This window comes from Lacerta agilis, chromosome 15 (genome assembly GCF_009819535.1).
Source record: "Lacerta agilis isolate rLacAgi1 chromosome 15, rLacAgi1.pri, whole genome shotgun sequence".
Taxonomy (NCBI): Eukaryota; Metazoa; Chordata; class Lepidosauria; order Squamata; family Lacertidae; genus Lacerta; species Lacerta agilis.
In genome coordinates this window covers 37,243,772-37,261,423 of record NC_046326.1, presented here as the reverse complement: position 1 = coordinate 37,261,423, position 17,652 = coordinate 37,243,772, and the positions used below count along the sequence as shown (strand labels likewise).

The 17,652-nt window shown below is 46.2% G+C and overlaps 1 protein-coding gene across 7 annotated transcripts in view; it reads right to left on the bottom strand.

Moving 5' to 3' along the window:
* Positions 1-17,652, bottom strand: part of ACACA (acetyl-CoA carboxylase alpha) — a 180,608-nt gene that overhangs the window by 80,841 nt on the left and 82,115 nt on the right. For 5 of the 7 annotated variants that reach the window (XM_033171920.1, XM_033171921.1, XM_033171924.1 and 2 more), the window contains 6 exons: positions 12,236-12,292; positions 11,803-11,847; positions 6,953-6,994; positions 6,429-6,644; positions 5,060-5,215; positions 1,807-2,010 (listed from right to left, as the gene is read on the bottom strand). In XM_033171920.1, the coding sequence (XP_033027811.1) occupies positions 1,807-2,010; positions 5,060-5,215; positions 6,429-6,644; positions 6,953-6,994; positions 11,803-11,847; positions 12,236-12,292 (720 nt within the window). The remainder of the gene's footprint in view (positions 1-1,806; positions 2,011-5,059; positions 5,216-6,428; positions 6,645-6,952; positions 6,995-11,802; positions 11,848-12,235; positions 12,293-17,652) is intronic. The other 2 variants (XM_033171922.1, XM_033171923.1) reach the window with 1 other exon arrangement.

Below are 17,652 nucleotides of genomic sequence, written 5' to 3'. Positions count from 1 at the left end.
TAGGACCCTGGTTCAAATCCATGAAAGCTCACTGGGTGATCTGTCAGCCTAACCTGCCTCACAGGGTTATTGTGAGGATAAAATGGAGAACCATGCATGCCGCCTCAAGCTCCTTGGAGAAAAGGTTCAGTATGAATGTATAAATAAATAATTATAATTATGTATTCTAACAGACTACATGCTAACACTGAAGTGTAGAATGTTGCATTTATTTCACTCTAAACTACGCCTTCTCTCCCCGACCCTTTTCAGAACCTTCTCTAGGAACCATGCTGCAGCTCTTGTCCCCAAGGGCCACTTGTTCTCCACTGCCCACCTGGCAACAAACAACAACACACCAGGCTAGACTTAGCAAAGCAGTTGCAAGAATGCAAAGCTTTAGAGAAGACGCCTGTCCCTGTTAACCTTAACGAAACAAGAGAAAGAAACAATAACAACAGACAATTTACTGCCCAAAGCTAAACCCACATGCATCTCAGGGCAGTCATATGTCCCCAAACAAATCTATGAATGACCAAAAATTAAAAAGGGGGGGGGAGAATAACCCATAGTTTTCTCAGAGAATTATATTAATGTTAATTTGTTTTATTTAAGGAGAATTCTTATCTGCCCCTCACAGCGTAAGGTCTCAGGGGCAGTGAGAACAACACGGATCATACAATGTCAAAATGCAAAGTAACAGCTCAAAATCAAATAAAAGAATTATACAGACATCACACCGTAGTGGTGGTAGGAATCTTAGAAGCCCAGGGTTAAGAGGTGGTGCCTTAAGCATACGGTGAAAACTATGTAATGCTTGGTGGACCTCTGTGAGGAAAGAGGAACACAATTTAGGGGGTGCCACGGGGAATGGTCTACACTTCAATATATCCCAGCATCTGCCCCCCACCGCCCCCAGATCATGCAGGGTCCTAAACTGCGGGGAGAATTTCCATGGCTACCCACTTCTGACATCAATAACGTATGAGAATAAGAAGAGCCCTGATGGATCAGCCAAATGGCTCATTTCGTCCAGCATCCTGTTCTCACTGTGGCCGAAGAGATGCCTCTGGGAAGCGAGAAGGACCTGAGCACAACAGAGTCCCCTCTCCACTCGTGGTCCCCACAGAGGAGGCAGAACGGAGCCTTGCCCTACTTGTCTAACCCCACTTTAAAAGTCATCCAAGCTGGCAGCCATCAGCTGGCCGTGTGGCAGGGAATTCTACAGATGTGTCTCCTTTAGACTCCATCTGCACCACACATCTAAAAGCAGTATTGTGTCTGCTAGAGCAGTGGTTCCCAATTAGCTAAGTACCGGAGACCGCCGCCGCCATCCCACCCCCCATTTTTCAAAAGCCAAGACATGGGCCCCCTACTTTTGAAAACGTTGATGTCTCTGTGGTAGTTTTTGTTATGTCAACAGTGCCACAGATGCCCTGGGTGGGTTACACGGACCCCCTGGGATCTGCAGGCCACTGATTTGGAACTGCTGCCCTAGAGAATCTGCAGTTTCTCCTGAGTGCTAAGAGTTGTTAGCGGGAACCCCTATTCCCTGCACAGAGCTTCAATTCCCAGAGTGGTTTAACAGTCAACCCCTCTGGGAATTGTGGCTCTGTGAGGGGAACGGTGTGTGTGTGTGTGTGTGTGTCTCCTAACAACTCTCAACTCCCCAAGCAGCACCAACGGAGCTGTTTTGTAGAACCTCTGTTCTTTACTGGCTGGAACATTGAAGCTGGAACTTGGCAAACAATAATGACCAAAGAGAATTTGTCTCCGCCCCCCGCTGTCAAATGTAATCCCACAGCTGCACGATTTAAGTTGCCATACCTGTGCCGTTCTAGAGTCCGTCACCTCTTTGTACAGACTTATGTCTAGATAATAACCGGACTCATTGGTCAGGAAGAGGCGGATGGGAATCGCCTTGCCGGTTGGCGTCAACCGAATGTTGATCTTCAGCTCCGCCTGGAGGACTCTGAGCTTCCACAAGCGGCTGCCGTAGCGCATCACCATGCTCCGTACAGACTCTTCGATCTGAATGATGGGGGCAAGAAAAGACTACGGTCACGGAGAGGTCCGGGTTAACCATTACTGCAAGCAGTGCAGAGTGTGGGTGAAACCTGTACAAACTGCGTGGATTTCCTCTCCTGTGTAAAGTGCTCGTTCGCAGAGCATCTGCTTTGCATGCAGAAGGTCTCGCATTCGATCCCTGGCATCTCCGGGTGGGGCTGAGACTGTCCCCAGGCTGAAACCCTGGAGAGCAGCCTCCATTCAGAGTAGACCTGGACAGCTTCAACCTTGGCTGCCCAGCTACTGTTGGACTACAACTCCCTTCAGGTCCCTCTGCCAGCTCAGCCAATGGCTGGGGGCGATGGAAGCTGTGGTCCAGCAGCAGCAGAAGAAACAAGGTTGAAGCACTCCTGTAGACAACGCAGATGGACCAGTGGCCTCAGTACATGGCAGCTTCCTGTGCGGTGGGCTCTTTCTCACTGGAGGATCTTGCACTGAGCAATGGGCTAGGCTAGATCAGGATGGCCCAACTTTTCATACCAAGCAGTACCTGAGGGCTGCACACAGCGCACAGCAGGGAGGAAGCGAGGCCAAAATTGGAGGGCTACCCCAGCCCTTGCGCTGCCTTCCCAAAGCCAGCTCAGCAAGGCACCAGGCTTTGGGAAGGAGGTCCGAGGTTCTCGCAAAGTCCTAGAGACCTCCCATCTCCCCAAAAAGGCCTTGAGGCTCGCTTGTGGCCCTCAGGCTGCACGTTGCACCACCCTGGGACTAGATGACTAGATTCGAGTACCTCCCAGTTCTTCGAGCCTATAAAATCCTCACCCCCCATCTTCTTAATATTCCAAGAAACCAGAGAGCAGCATTAAGAGCAAAACTCTCTGCAAACATTTCCTTTAAAAAAAAACAAAAACATTTATGCCCCTGCGTTTCACTGCAGCTACGACGCCTTAAATCAACAAGGCAATTACCGCTCGGAGGCCCGTTCCTCTGCCGTTTTATTAAACTTTCTAATATACTGCTGTTTGGTAAATAGTGCATATTAAAAGCAAGGCAATCGGAAGGCAGGTCTTAATGTTCTCTCTCAAACTGCCTCTTTTCCCAAAGCCCCTCTGGGGGACACTCTTCCCGCAGCTCCTGCAAAAGGAAACCCCAGCGGGGCTTGGAAGCACCTGAGAAGCGGAACAGTCAGAGAAGTGCCTTGCCACGCTCCTTGCATCAAATACGCTGCTAATCCAGTTTTTCTAACTGGAGGCGGGTGGCAGTCAAGGCATGGGGCGACCCACCCTCAGTCATGTGGCGGGCCAGAAGGAAAGAGGAACCATAGCCAGCCTGTGGTACAAAGAGCCAGACTTGCTACTTCAGCTCTGGGCTACCTTAGACCAGTCCCCACCTGCACTATATATTTAAAGCAGTAAAGGTAAAGGTAAAGGTACCCCTGACCATTAGGTCCAGTCGCGGACGACTCTGGGGTTGCATGCTCATCTCTTTCTATAGACCGAGGGAGCTGGCGTTGTCCGCAGACAGCTTCCGGGTCATGTGGCCAGCATGACTAAGCCACTTCTGGCAAACCAGAGCAGCGCAGGGAAACGCCATTTACCTTCCCACCAGAGTGCAAGTAGATAAATAGCAATACCTATTTATCTACTTGCACTCTGACGTGCTTTCAAACTGCTAGGTTGGCAGGAGCTGGAACCGAAGAACGGGAGCTCACCCCGTCGCAGGGTTTCGAACCGCCGACCTTCTGGTTGGCAAGCCCTAGGCTCAGTGGTGTAGACCACAGCGCCACCCACGTCCCTATTTAAAGCAGTACCATACAGCTATAAACAGCCATGGGAAATGTATTTTCTTTCAGGTGCTGTGAGTTGTTTGGAGGCCCCTATGCCCCTCAAGAGAATCTGCCATTTCCTGAGTTCCCTAAGAAGAGGGATCAACCTCTGAGCAACTCTGAGAACTGTAGCTCTAAGGGGCATGGGGTCTCCTAACAACTCTCAGCATTCTTAACAAATTAAGAGTTCTCAATATTCTTAGGAGGGGGAAGCCATGGCAGTTAAAGTGGTATGATACTGCTTAAAATGTACAGTACAGATGAGACCCCAGCACAACACTTAAATGCAAAATATGGATTCCCTACCTCTGTCAAGTCCCAAACATACAACCCTCCCACATAATTACTTATTCATCTTAGCTGCTATACAGTTTTGTAGAACTCCCTTCATCACTTTATTTTTTCACTTTATATTCCTTTATTTAGGAGAGGGAAAGCATATTCCTTTATTTAGCCCATTTCAAATATTTCGCAAGCACATAACTTAAGCAAATGTCTCTTAGTCGATCCTGAACAGAAAACCACAATTTCCTGTAATGCTTGAAAAGAGACAAGAAAAATAAACCACAGAGCCTCATGCAAAAATACGGAAAAGACGGGGCCATATCATCAGCAAATCAGGTTAACAAGGACCAGAAGTCCAAAGGCAGTGTTAAGCTTTCCAAATGCCGGCATGTTGGAACAGAGATCCAGTTTCCATCATCACTTTATAGCAGCAGTGGGCAACCTGTGGCCCTCTGGATGTTTCTGGACTCCATGGCAACATCCGGAGGGCCAAAGTTTCGTGAAGTCTGGCTTCATAGTGACCTCAGAACAGTTTCCAGACTAGCAAAAAACACAAAAAATTGCAATATTGAAAGCTAGGGTTGTAGAGTGGTCAGGGTGTGGGTCTAGGACTTGGCACAGCAGAGCTCAAATCCCCACTCTGCCATGGACCCAGTCCCTGCCTCTCCACCTAACCTACCACTCAGGGTTGTTGTAAGGACAGAATGGGGAAGGGGAGGACCACTTGAGCTCTTTGGAGGAGAAGGGTGGGGCAGGAATGAAATCAAATTAATACATACGTATGTGTGACTTAAAACAGTCATTAAAAGGTAATTAAAAAAACAAACGTAACAGCCTCAAAAGAGTAACCAACCTCACTGATTTACCCCAAATGCTTGGGGCAATGAAAACGTGGGGTTTTTTTTTAACTGGACGGCGGAAAGCCATTTGTATCTCCATCTCACTGTCAAGGGACCAGCTTACCTTTGATGGGTCCATAATGACCGTCGGGACGAAGTTGAGGAAGATGTGGTTGCAGTCCGTGCGCACATTGGTGTTGTTGAAAGCCACCTCCAGCTCGTCCATGGCTTCCAGAAGCAAGCGCTCCCCCTCGTTCTGCAGATATTCGAAGGACGCCTCCTGCGGGCAGAGAAACCAAGCCGTTATTTAAGGATAACAGAAGAGCTTTGCTGCTGGATCAGGCCAGCGAGCATCCTGACCTCCCAGCGGCCAACCAAACGCCCCTATGGGAAGTTCGCAAGCCAGGGCTTGAGCGCAAAGAGCAACTCTCCCCGATTGCAACTGGCGTTCAGAGGCACAGCCCCTGGGACAACAGAGGAAGAGTACAGCTTCGCAACTAGCGGCCACCTTAATCCTCCATGTATTTGTCTTTAAGGCGTTAAGTGGAACCCTGCTGGATCCGGCCAAAGGCCCATCTAGTCCAGCATCCTGTTCTCGTAGTAACCACTCATGAGCTTGCAAGCGGGGCCTGAGCACGAGAGCACACTCCCTTCCTTTGGTTTTGTGCAGCTGGTATTCAGAAGCTCGCTGCCTCTGACAGTGGGAGCAGAACACAGCCACTGTGGGTAGCGTAAGAGCCCAAAAGCAGGACCTGAGCACAGCAGCACCCTCTCCAATTCCCAGCTACTAGTCAGCTGCAGTGGAGGTAAAGCACAGGCATAGGGCCTAGCAGCTGGTGATGGTTAGAAATATTAACGGACTCTACATAAGAAGAGCCCTGCAGCTGGATCCGGCCAAAGGGTCATCTAGTCCAGCATCTGGTTCTCAAAGATGGGAAGCCCACAAGCAGTTCTTAGGGTGATTTACACGAGACATGACAGAACACCAAAAAAGAAAATGTAATAAAGGCAACTCTCCATTTACGTGGATTCAAAACACGTGTCACTGTGCACATGCTCATCACAAACAAAACCTGGAAGGGGCACAGAAAAGGGCAAAAAACACCATAGAAGCATGTGAAAATTGCAAAACGGCACCTAGCAATCCCAGGAGCCTTTGCAAGTGTAATCCCAGGAGCTTTCCCACTGACCTTTCAAGGCCAGTGGAGAGTTGGGAGTTTGAGCAACGTTTGGAGGGAGTGGGAGTTTGGTGGTCTAGTAAGTGCTGCTGGTTTTTCAGAGGTTTTTCAAGGGCTTCCAGAGGTTTAGAGGGTGTTTGCAGGCTTTCTCAATGGCGTTCCCAATATACGTGATTTCACATAGGTGCGTGGTGCCTCGGAACGTAAGCCCCGCATGAATGGAGAGTTACTTGTAAATGGCAACACCTTAAAATAAGCACGTGGAGCACCTTGTCATCAGGCCGTGTGTCTTGCTAATAAATCAGAAAAGCCCACCTTGGTAACCAGGTCCGAGTGCCGGATGATCGCCCGCACAAAGAACCTGTAGTCGGTAACCTCAGCACCCGCCTCGACTTTTGCGGCGCCCAGGTAGAGATGCATCTTGTGGTTGGCACATGGAATGGCGGTGAGGTCAAAGTTGCGCATGCGGTTGAGTTCCAGCTGGAAGGCCAATGCCGGTTCCAAGTGGCGGTAGATTCTGTCTTCTTCAAACTGGGAATGGAAATCCAACCATACATATATTTGGATGATTTGTAGGAGTGGGCAGGATATAATTTATGAACACAGACAGATTGACAGATAATAGAAAGTAAATTACAATATTAAAAATGGTATAAAGATTACGTTGCTAAGCTTAGAAGTACAAAGACAAATAATTACATTGATGTGTATCTGTATCACACACTTTCTATATTTTGGAAAGTTGTTGGTATGCTATGTGTTTGGGCAAAGTGTTGCTTTGAGGATATGAATCCATTTCCAACTCAGAAGACAGAAGCAGTGAATTAGCTAGTGCTTACCTTATCCCTCGCCCGGAATGTGAAAAATTTGGGGAATTCCCTCTGTCCCAAAAAGAGAAAGAGTGAAATTAGCCTCAGAAAACATCACCTGCCATTACTCTCTCACCTATAGATAGCAAGGGTGTTCTAACCATAGTCACCATTGTTAAAAAGAACGATCCCACACACCAACAAAACCACCATTTAAAAAGTCAACCAGCTTTTAAAAAATACACTGCTGTTGCTTTAATTTCTGATTTTAAGCTGCCCTTGAACATTGCTCTCCAATAGATCGCTCTTTAAAAAAACCAAACCTTTTAGATTTTAAACACAAATCTTAAGAGGGGAGCAGGAAAGCCAAATATTTTACAGAGGTCTGAGTATTATTTAATGGCTGTGTTCACATCTCACACTAAACCATGGTTTAACATAGCCTTTCCCAACCAGGTGCTTTCCAAATGTTTTGGACTACAACTCCCATGGAGTTCAACAGAACTTACTCCCAGGTGAAGCTGACACAGCATTGCAGCCTAAAGCTGCTTTGCCATTCAGTTTGGAGGAGTGTGGAAGACATAAGTATATCCAAGAGAAAATTCTCTTTGCACTTGGGCCAACTCCATTTCCCATAATTCCTCAGGGGAAGCCATGACTGTTAAAACTGATATTCAAGGAATATGACGTTTGCAGCTTAGGTATGCCCCTGTATTTGCAAAAGTTGGTTGAGGCCTAAAAGGCAGCTAGGACATAGAAGATCATAGGATGCATCCATGGCATTCATTTAAAGAACTCCTATGCCACTTCAACAGCCACGGCTTCCCCCCAAAGAATCCTGGGAGTTGTAGTTTGTAAAAAGTCTCCTAGCAACTCACAGTACCCTTAACAAACTACAGTTTCCAGGAGGAAGGTAAGGGGGGGGAGAGGAAGTGATTAGGAAGATAATGAAAATGCCCCTCTTGCCTTACCCTCCAAATGCTGCCAATTTGTCCTTCTAGCACTCATGCACATGCTATTGCTAATGCAATTTAATATTTTTTTTCCCTAAAGAAGACCTCCCATCTAACATGTTCGGGCAAATATAGTAACTAAATGTGCACATGCGCACAAACACACAAATCCTCAGGGTTTTGCTACCAAAATTCCCCCCTCCCAAAAAATAAAAAAATAAAGAAATCTCCCTTCCTAGATGGAGGAATTATGCCCCCGCTGTGTTCTAATCAACCAACCATCATCAAGACAATCAGAATAATTCGCCTAAATTAACCAATCAAGACACCCTGCAAATTGGAGAATGCAGAAAGCTACACGAGAAAAAAAAAATCATCATAGCTGGTTATTATACTAATAATCGCGTTAAAAACCTAATGAGATGAGGAAATTGGAAGCTTGCTGGAGCAGCTCTCTATTACCTCAACATGCTGAGAACTAATTATATAGACTGTAATTAAAACACAAAACAAACCCAAGCCGAGGCCCCTGAGTTACGTTGACAGGCGGTCCAGTAACGAAGAGGAGGGGCTATTAATGACCGAGCCAAAGACTCTCCGAAGGGCAAGGCAAAGCTCTCCAAAAAATATCTCGACACAAGAGACCTCCTCTGCGAAACACAGAGCATCTCCACCAGCAGGAACCGGCCCATCTGAACAAGGCCATAAGTTGTCTGATCAGAAGTTCAAGCCTTGCTTTCCCAGGAAGATGGCTCAGAAAGCAGGGGCGGTTGGTACCCGTATGAACTGGTGGGGCAGAAGGCAAGGAGCCCCAACAGCAGGGAGAGCCAGAGAATTCTGGCTTTGTCCCCATCCTCCTCCCAGCTGAGTTCTACAAGGGCGACACTGAAGCAAAGGAAGACGAAGCTGGTGGCAAGTTTCACCCCGTAAGAAGCCAGACATGCAAAACGCCCCAAGTTCATGTCTTGCTATACCCAGGCAGCGCTGGGAAAGACTCTCGCTTGAAACCCTGTTGTTGGGACAACAGCTCTCGTCACCCTGGCTGGAAGGACACATGCCCCACCCTGATGTCGGATAATATAGAGCTAGACCTGGGATTGGAAGTCTCAGTCCTGGAGGCCAAATGTGGCCCTCCAGGGCTGTTGGACTGGCCCTCGGGATTCTCCCTAGACCACCACCCACCCTCTCTTGCTTCCTGCCCTGCCCGCCACCCATGGGGGAATATGGTGGCCCTTGGAATGAGCTACAAGGATCAACAGTCTCTCTGCGTTAGGGCAGCTTCCTTCCTGCATTCCCCGGGCTTGCGAGGTAGTCTGTCCTGAGGTGCAATGCAGCCTTTCCTTTCTGACTATATTTCTGCCCTTCCTTTTGCCTTTAAAAGCTGCCGCCGAGGAATCCAAGCAGGACTTCCCCCTGCAACCTGGAGGCAAAGCATGTGGATTTATTCGCAAGCACTCAGAAAAACTCTCCCCTTCCTCAACTTATCCATTTTTATTCTCTCAAACCGCTCCGATTTCTCCTTGCTAAAGCCTCCGGGTTCTTGCTTAAGCTCTCCTGACTTTCCCCTGCTTCCTGTCTTAAAGCTGTTGATTGATTGGTATCTGTGTGTACGTTTTAAGTTCGCTCCCATCAATAAAACTCAGGCAAAGCGGCTCACACTACACAAAGCATTCTGGGAGAGGCTTGTGTGTGTGTGTGTGTGTGCGTGCACACACACACAGGGGACAAAATACTCTTGCTCTTTTCCTTTTGCCTGCAGCCTAATCTCCCTTATTACTCCACAGAGCGCGGCTAATAGTCCTAACCCCAAACAAGAGAAAAATATTTTCAGTGATATCTATTTTTAAAGTGGAGGGAACACAAAGGAAGGAGAGAAGCAGATGGAGACTGGACCAAGAAAGCCTGTGTTGCGATAGCTGTTTTCAGATGCTCACATTTTAAAAATACGCCTTCGTTTTAGTTTGTATTGTTTGCGGTTCTGTTGTTGAACCCACCCACCCTCCAAAAAGCTTGTTTGGTAGGACAGGTAGGATAAAAATTCACACTTTTAAAATTTATTTAACAAAATGTATATACCACTTGATTGTAATGAAACCTCTGGGCGATTTGCAACAAAAATTAAAATTATCAATTAAAACAGTCAAAAACTTAATAATAAAAAATAGACTGCATATATGAAGTAAACTGAAGAGAATATTGATAGCATAGCTCAGATAAAACAACAACAGTAAAAAAAAGAGTGGGGGAGGTTTGCTTGTTTAGCTTTAATAGCTAAATATATTTCTGACCGTAAGATCTATGGGGTCATTTTTGCTGAATATGCCAAGTTGGACTTGGAATATACAGGTGAAACTTGAAAAAATTAGAATATCATGGAAAGGTTCATTTCTTTCAGTAATTCAACTTAAAAGGTGAAACTAATATATGAGATAGACTCATGACATGCAAAGCGAGATATGTCAAGCCTTTATTTGTTATAATTGTGATGATTATGGTGTACAGCTGATGAGAACCCCAAATTAACAATTTCAACTTTGGGGTTTTCATCAGCTGTATGCCATAATCAACCCAATTATAACAAACAAAGGCTTGACATATCTCGCTTTGCATGTCATGAGTCTATCTCATATATTAAACTCCAGTAGCTAATGAAAACAATTGCTTACATAAATGGACTTTTCCACGATATTCTAATTTTTCGAGTTTCACCCGTATGAAGAATCCAAAACAGTGCACAGCATAACAGCTGATCATAATGATCAAAACACACACCGCCCTAAAATATTGTACCAACAATTAACCCCGCAGTTCATCAAACAGTTACACGATCCATGATACACTTGGCGGGGGGGGGGGGGGCTGAAGATGCCAAAATGGGCTATATGAAGGCCTACTAATCCTAAAATGGGTACATAAAAATTCAGCCCAACCATAAAGGGGCAGCTAATCTGCAATAATTCACCTGTTGGGCATGTGTTTCCCAGGTTAGATTTCAAGCTATGCTCACAGAATCTCTGACCGGTAAATTCTTTAACAGTTTCAACAAGGGAACAACTGCTCTTTGTGTTATGGGAGAGCAGCAACATCAGGAGGGCCCACAGCTTCCCTATCCCTGACAAACTTTGACTGGAAACAGCTCTCATGAGGTCTCAGGCCAAAAACCTCCTAACCTTGCTACCTAAGATTCTTTGCATTAGAGATGCTAAGGACGGTTAACCTAGAGCTCTTCCACCTGCAAAGCATCTTCACTATAAACGCCAGTCAGCTCAACCAGTTAGAGTGTGGCGCTTATAATAACTCCCAAGGTCACGGGTTCGATCCTGCCTTGCAGGGTGTTGACTCGATGACCCACAGGGTCCCTTCCAACTCTACAATTCTAATCTTCTTCTGACATTGAACACTAGGATTTTTTCCCTATGCATCCAGGCCATTGTGGCCTCATCTGGTATCGCTGCCTTAAGTTGTCCTGCTTCTGGACATGTGCCTGCTCCACGGTCGACAGATTGGTCTAAGTCAAGGATGGAGAGACTGCATTGCAGTTATTACTGGACGTCAGCTCCCATCGTCAGTGAGCACTGGTCAGGCTGGGCTGATGGGTGATGGGAGGAGTTTCACAACATTACCAATGGCAAGACATTGACAATGGCCGAAACTTTCAAGAACTTGTTCTTGAGCTTGCTTTTCCCTCCTCCCTCCCTTTCCCTTTTCCTCGTATGCTACGTCCTTTTAAGAGTACGAGTCCAACAGCGGGGCCTGCCTTAGGACTGATTTGTAAACACTGTAAATAAACTTCTGCAGGTCCATCCCTCTCTTAAACATAAATTTAAGGGGGGGGGGAGACAAACCCTTTCCAAGTACACTAAGAAACTGAAAGATAAAAATTAACCTAGAACGCCCCATCCCTCCCAACCAACAACTTTTACTTACATGAAATCTTTGGTCCACCTCACAGTTGACCTGTTTCCTGAAATCCTTATAGGCAATAAATAAATAAAAAGAGAGAGAGGCACACAGAAAGGCGGAGCAGGGTGACAGGAAGGATAAAGGGGAGGAGGGGAAGCAGAAGAAAGCTAGCAATTAGTATATAAATTAAAAACAAATTAAGGCAAAAATCACAAGCAGCTCAATATTGTCATCATCCTCAATTCTCAATTAATTTTCTCGAGAGAGAGAGCTTATTGAGAAACCATTGCGCGGTTGGAGATGCACAAATAAAATAAAAAGCAATCACGAACAGGACTCCTCCCTCTCCCACTCACCCCCATTAAAAAGAAGGTTTGCAATAACGTGAAGACTGCATTTAAAAGCAAAATATGAGACACACGCGCAAATGGAGGGACAGAGAGAGATATCAAAATACCTTTTGCGCCACAAGGAAAGTCAGTCGCCGGATGCCATGGTCAATCAGGACGGATTTCTGGAAGAAAAAAGAAGCAAAATGGAAGGAAGAATCCAAAAATGGAAGGAAAATCCAAACATGGGAGTAGGCGGCTTTGTGTTTTGTAAAACCCCATTTTTCAAACAGAATTTATCACACAAAAGCATAATGGAAGAATGGTAAATAATGCAAGTGCATAAAATTAAAGCAACAGATTGAGGCAACGCAGAAAAAGTAAGGAGGTCATGGTTTAAAAGTTCTTAAAAGGTCTGGTGGGAATTTTCATTTTAAAAAAAGCTTTCACCAGGTGCGAGGGGGAAATTACAATGCAGGTGTCAGGTGGACGTCTCTGGGGTGAGTATTGTAGATTCAGGGGGCTACAGCTAAAGCAACCCTCTCTCCGGGGTAGACCAACCACACTAGGAAATTTACGTGTGATTCATTCCCATCGAGAGGTGGTGAGGTCAGAGACTAAGAGACAGGCCACTTCGAGCAACGTTTGTCCAAAATGTTTTGCATTTAACTGTCCCCCAGATTTCCTCTTGGGGATGGGTGGGAGGGGGGCTTAAGTCTTCCTCACAAGGACCGCCTCTCCCCACATGAACCTACCCATGTGCATCATCAGAAGGTGGTAACACACAAACGGGGCCTTCTCAGTGGTGGCTCCCACTTCGGGTGGCCGAGTCAGGACGATGCAGATGGATGGTTTCCTGGGGGGTGGGTGGGATCCAGCCAGATGGGGAGGCCTCTGCCAGATCGGGGGGGGGGGGTGGCAGCTTTGCAGAGAGGGTCCTGGCAGGATCCAAGTGTCGGGGGGGGGGTCCCTCAACCTGTTCTCTTGATTCACCCATCCTTACAAGTCCTGCCTGACCCTGCAGTCTTGCTTTTCCCTCCGCAGCTGTCAGCACCTATCTATGACACCACCACTGTACTGTGCCTCTCACACCACCCTCATAATAATAATAATTATTATTATTATTATTGGAGGTACAGCCTCCAAGAGAGACAAGAAAAGGCTCCAACGAGCTGTAAGAATTGCAGAAAGGGTAATTGGTGTTAGCTTGCCTTCAATAGAGACAATTTATGCTACCCGAGTTAGGAAGAGAGCAGAGAGAATTGTAGCAGATCCTTTACGTCCCGGTCATCATCTGCTTGATTTACTTCCATCTGGATGTCGCTACAGGACTTCATATACAAAATCGGCCAGGCACAAGAATAGTTTTTCCCCTTGTGCCATTAAATTGTTAAATTCGTAGTTGTATAGCTTAAGGGGAGGTAAAATATGGGTGGGGTTTCTTTGCTTCTTTGTATTGTGAGAGGAACAGTGTCTGTATGTTTACATTGCAATGTAGCCGAAACAAATTCCAAGTATGTTGGAAAATGTACTTGGCCAATAATAAATTATTCCTATTCTAATAATAATAATAATAATAATAATAATAATAATAATAATAATAATAATAATAATAATAATAATAATATTTATACCCCGCTGATCTGGCTGGGTTTCCCTAGCCCTGCCTCTCCAAAGAAGGTAGGGGAATCCTCTCCATCACCTAGGTCCCAGAGGTGCCAAAGGAAGGATGAACAGATAGATGAAGCAGACCCTGCCTTCAAGACAAAGTGCTTGAAGAAGCATTGGTGTGTATTGGGTTGAACCGGCTTTATTCTTTAATATAGGATAGCAAATGGGGTGTGTATGCGTGTCAGTGTTAGGTTGCCTCAGCTTTGAGTAGTTATATCACCTGCCTCTGTGCACCCATGTCTTGGATTCCCTATGCGCACTGCCTGCTGTGCCTTAGACCACAGATTCACAGATGTAGCCAACCTAAACATCAAAGACTTTGGAAAGAATCCACCCTTGGGTCCTTGTTCTTCGGCAACTGGGAGCCAAGGACCTGGTGGGGAATGACGTCCCAGAGAAGCATTCCTGGCTCCACTGCTGTGTGCTTTTAAGCATCAGGCTAAAACATTTCTGTTCTCACGGGCCTTTGATCGTTAATTGGGAGGGTAGTGAATTTTTATTGCACCTTTCCCCACAAAAACACAAAACAACGAAGCAGTAAAAGATCACCACAGTGACACAACGCATGAGAAAAACGGGAGTAGAGAACAAAGGAAACAAACCGCTAGCATTCTGAAACTGCAGGTCTGGCTGAAACTACTGAATTAAACCAAAAAGAAAGGTGGGGTGTTGGTGATCATACTGTGAGATACACATTTTTGATCTTTTGGAGGGAGTGTGTTTTGGTATTGTGTTCTATGGCTCTTTCATATGAAGCTTCAATGCCTTTCATGCTGCAAAGGCACTCTTCTGTGTGTGTGAAATGCAACAAATAAATGGCATTAAGTACTGAACTCTGCCCGCATGTTTGGAATGAAGAGATGGGTCCTCTGGGTCAAATAACATAATATCTGGGTTGATTGGGATAGCTCAGTTGGCAGAGCACGAGACTCTTAATCTCTGCAATTTGGTGATTCTGTGACTGGCCCCTTTTCCCGCAGCAAAAGCCTTAGATAGCAGCCATAGCCATCTCCTGCAGCCTCCTGTTCTCACAGGAGCCAGCCAAATGCCTGTGAGAAACCAACATGCAGGATTTGAACACAAGAGCCCTCTCCACACCTCTGGTTTCCAGCATTCAAAAGCGTAGCTGGCCCCAGTTGTGGAGGCAGAGCATAGCCATTGTAGCTAGCAGCCGTTGGTAGCCCTCTCCTCCATGACACTGTCTGATACTCTTTTGAAACCGCCCAAGTTGGTGGCCATCACTGCCTCACACTGCGGGAGTGGGTTCCACAGATTAACAATGCATTTCCTGCTGCCTGTTGCCTTCAGAACGTATGATGAGCCTGCGGGATCAGGCGACTAACCCCCGCCACCATCCTGTCCTCCCAGTGGCTGACCAGATGCCCGTGGGAAGCCCACAAGTTGGATATGAGGACGATAGCAACCTTCTCCACTTGTGACTCATGGCAACTGGTATCCAGAGGCTCAATGCCACTGACAATGGCAACAGAACACAGCCATTTGTGGCTAGTAGCTGTATCTGACAGCCTGGTTCCTCCGTGAATTCATCTAATCCCCTTTTACAGTGGCGGCTGTTTCGTTGGAAATGCCTTTTCTCCCCCACCCAGCTTACTAACCTAGAATTGGGGGGAAGCATAACTAGAAATGGAGAGAGCAAGAGGGGGGGGGCTCCGATTCCACAACACCAGGAGCAAAAAAAAACGCCCCTTTCCAGCGCAGGCGACAATGCTTTGGCTAAGGTTAAAACCCTTTTGAAAATGAGCATCGGGGCAGCCGTAGAGGGAGAAAGGAAGAAAATAACTTTAATAATAATGTGATTTTTATTTTTTATTTTTTTTTTAAAAAAATGTTATTGCTTTTAAAATTCCACAAGTGTCAGACAATAAGTATATAGCAACGGGATTCTGATTACATTGTAATAATGCAGACCTCCCAGCGACTCAACAGCTATTATAGCGCTATTAGAGACTAGCACCTGGAGAAACTCCATTTCCACTGACTGCCTCAATCTCCTCCACAAGTCATTTACAAGTATACGATCCTAATTTCTATCAAAAATAGAAGGGGGGAGAGGGAATGGAGGGGGGAAACCCTTTTCACGACATGCTGGGACTGGAAAATTATTTGGACAATTTGGATCAAGCTATTTGATAGCTTAATGAGCAACACCTCTCTCTCCTCCTGTTAAAAGACACGAAAACGCACACACTCTTAAAAGAAATGCCTCCAGCATCTTCATGCTAATGAGAGAGAGAAAACAAGTTTGGTACTTTATTTATAAAAAGGGAGAAAGAAAAATTCTGAGATGGATAGAATGATGTGTTGCTGCAGAGGGGGACGTTCAAGATGCAATGCATTTTTATCTGCGCGTTTCAAATTTATCCACCGTCATTGCTTTGATTTAATCTTCTCTGCACTGGTTTTGGCGTTTGACCAGTCCAATTAAAAAAAAATTAAGAGATTTAAAGCATTTAAATATTAGAACAATAACAAAGAGAAAGTATCTGAAGGTATCTGAAGAAGTGTGCGTGCACACGAAAGCTTATACCAAGAACAAATTTAGCTGGTCTCTAAGGCGCTACTAGGGATGCGGGTGGCGCTGTGGTCTACACCACTGAGCCTAGGGCTTGCCGATCGGAAGGTTGGTGGTTCGAATCCCCGCAACGGAGTGAGCTCCCGTTGCTCGGTCCCAGCTCCTGCCCACCTAGCCATTCAAAAGCACGTCAAAGTGCAAGTAGATAAATAGGTACTGCTCTGGCAGGAAGGTAAACAGCGTTTCCGTGCGCTGCTCTGGTTCACCAGAAGTGCCTTAGTCATGCTGGCCAGTTGAACCGGAAAAACCGTGTGCGGACAAATGCCAGGTCCCTCGGCCTATAGAGAGAGATGAGCACCGCAACCCCAGAGTCGTCTGCGACTGGACTTAACTTTCAGGGGTCCTTTACCTTTTTTAAGGGGCTACTGTACATTAAAAAAAAAAATTATATATTTTGAAAGAGAGAGGAAGTAATGCTCATTACAAAAGTGACTTTCTTCTACAACAACCTTTGCCTAGCCAGATAGAGCAGTAACCCCAAACATCTGAACCATGTAGGCAAAGGCTGTTCTACTGATTCCAGAGTCTGGTCCCTCCAGGAAACCCTTAGCACATGCTGTCAGATGCGCATGATAAGGAGATCAGAAGCACCCAACATTCAACTAACCACAACTGTTCGTTTTGTCCAAGGCAAATAATGTGTTTAGTTGAAAACTATGGTTTGTCTGAATAAGCCAAGAACAAACCATGGTTTCTGACAACTGAAGTTCCAAGTCAGCTGCAGTTCCCATTGACCAACAACCTGTGCTTTGTTGAAAGTGGAAATGGATGCTTCTGGTCTCCTCGTGGTCATGGTGGAGCTGGAGGTGGAAGCACATTAGCCTGAGGATGATTGGCCCAGCACTAAACTATGGTTTCGTGTTATGTCCTAAAGTGGCCACTGACCCGCCACCAACTACCTGCTTCTGCTGCCACCACCAGTGCCGCCACCACCAATGCTTATTTCAGGCAAGATCTTGACAATTTTGTCTCGCTCAGAATGGACAAGATGTTGCCTGAAATCAGTGCCAATGGAGGAGGCGAGGGGCAGCTCTGGGTATTTGTGGCATGGCTGGCTCCAGAGTTTCACAGAATTAGCTTAGAAGGGTAGCTCTTCCTTCAGAATTTCATTTCTAGGAGACTAGGTCCCTGCCTGAGGCCAATGAAGGCCCTTGTGGGTGCCATTAGCAACCTCTGATGTGGATGGTGAAGGTTCTGCCGCTGAGGACACAGCAACAGAGGTGAAATTACTGCACCCCCAGTCCCCCCCCTCACAATCTAAAACCTAACACAGGGGAGAGG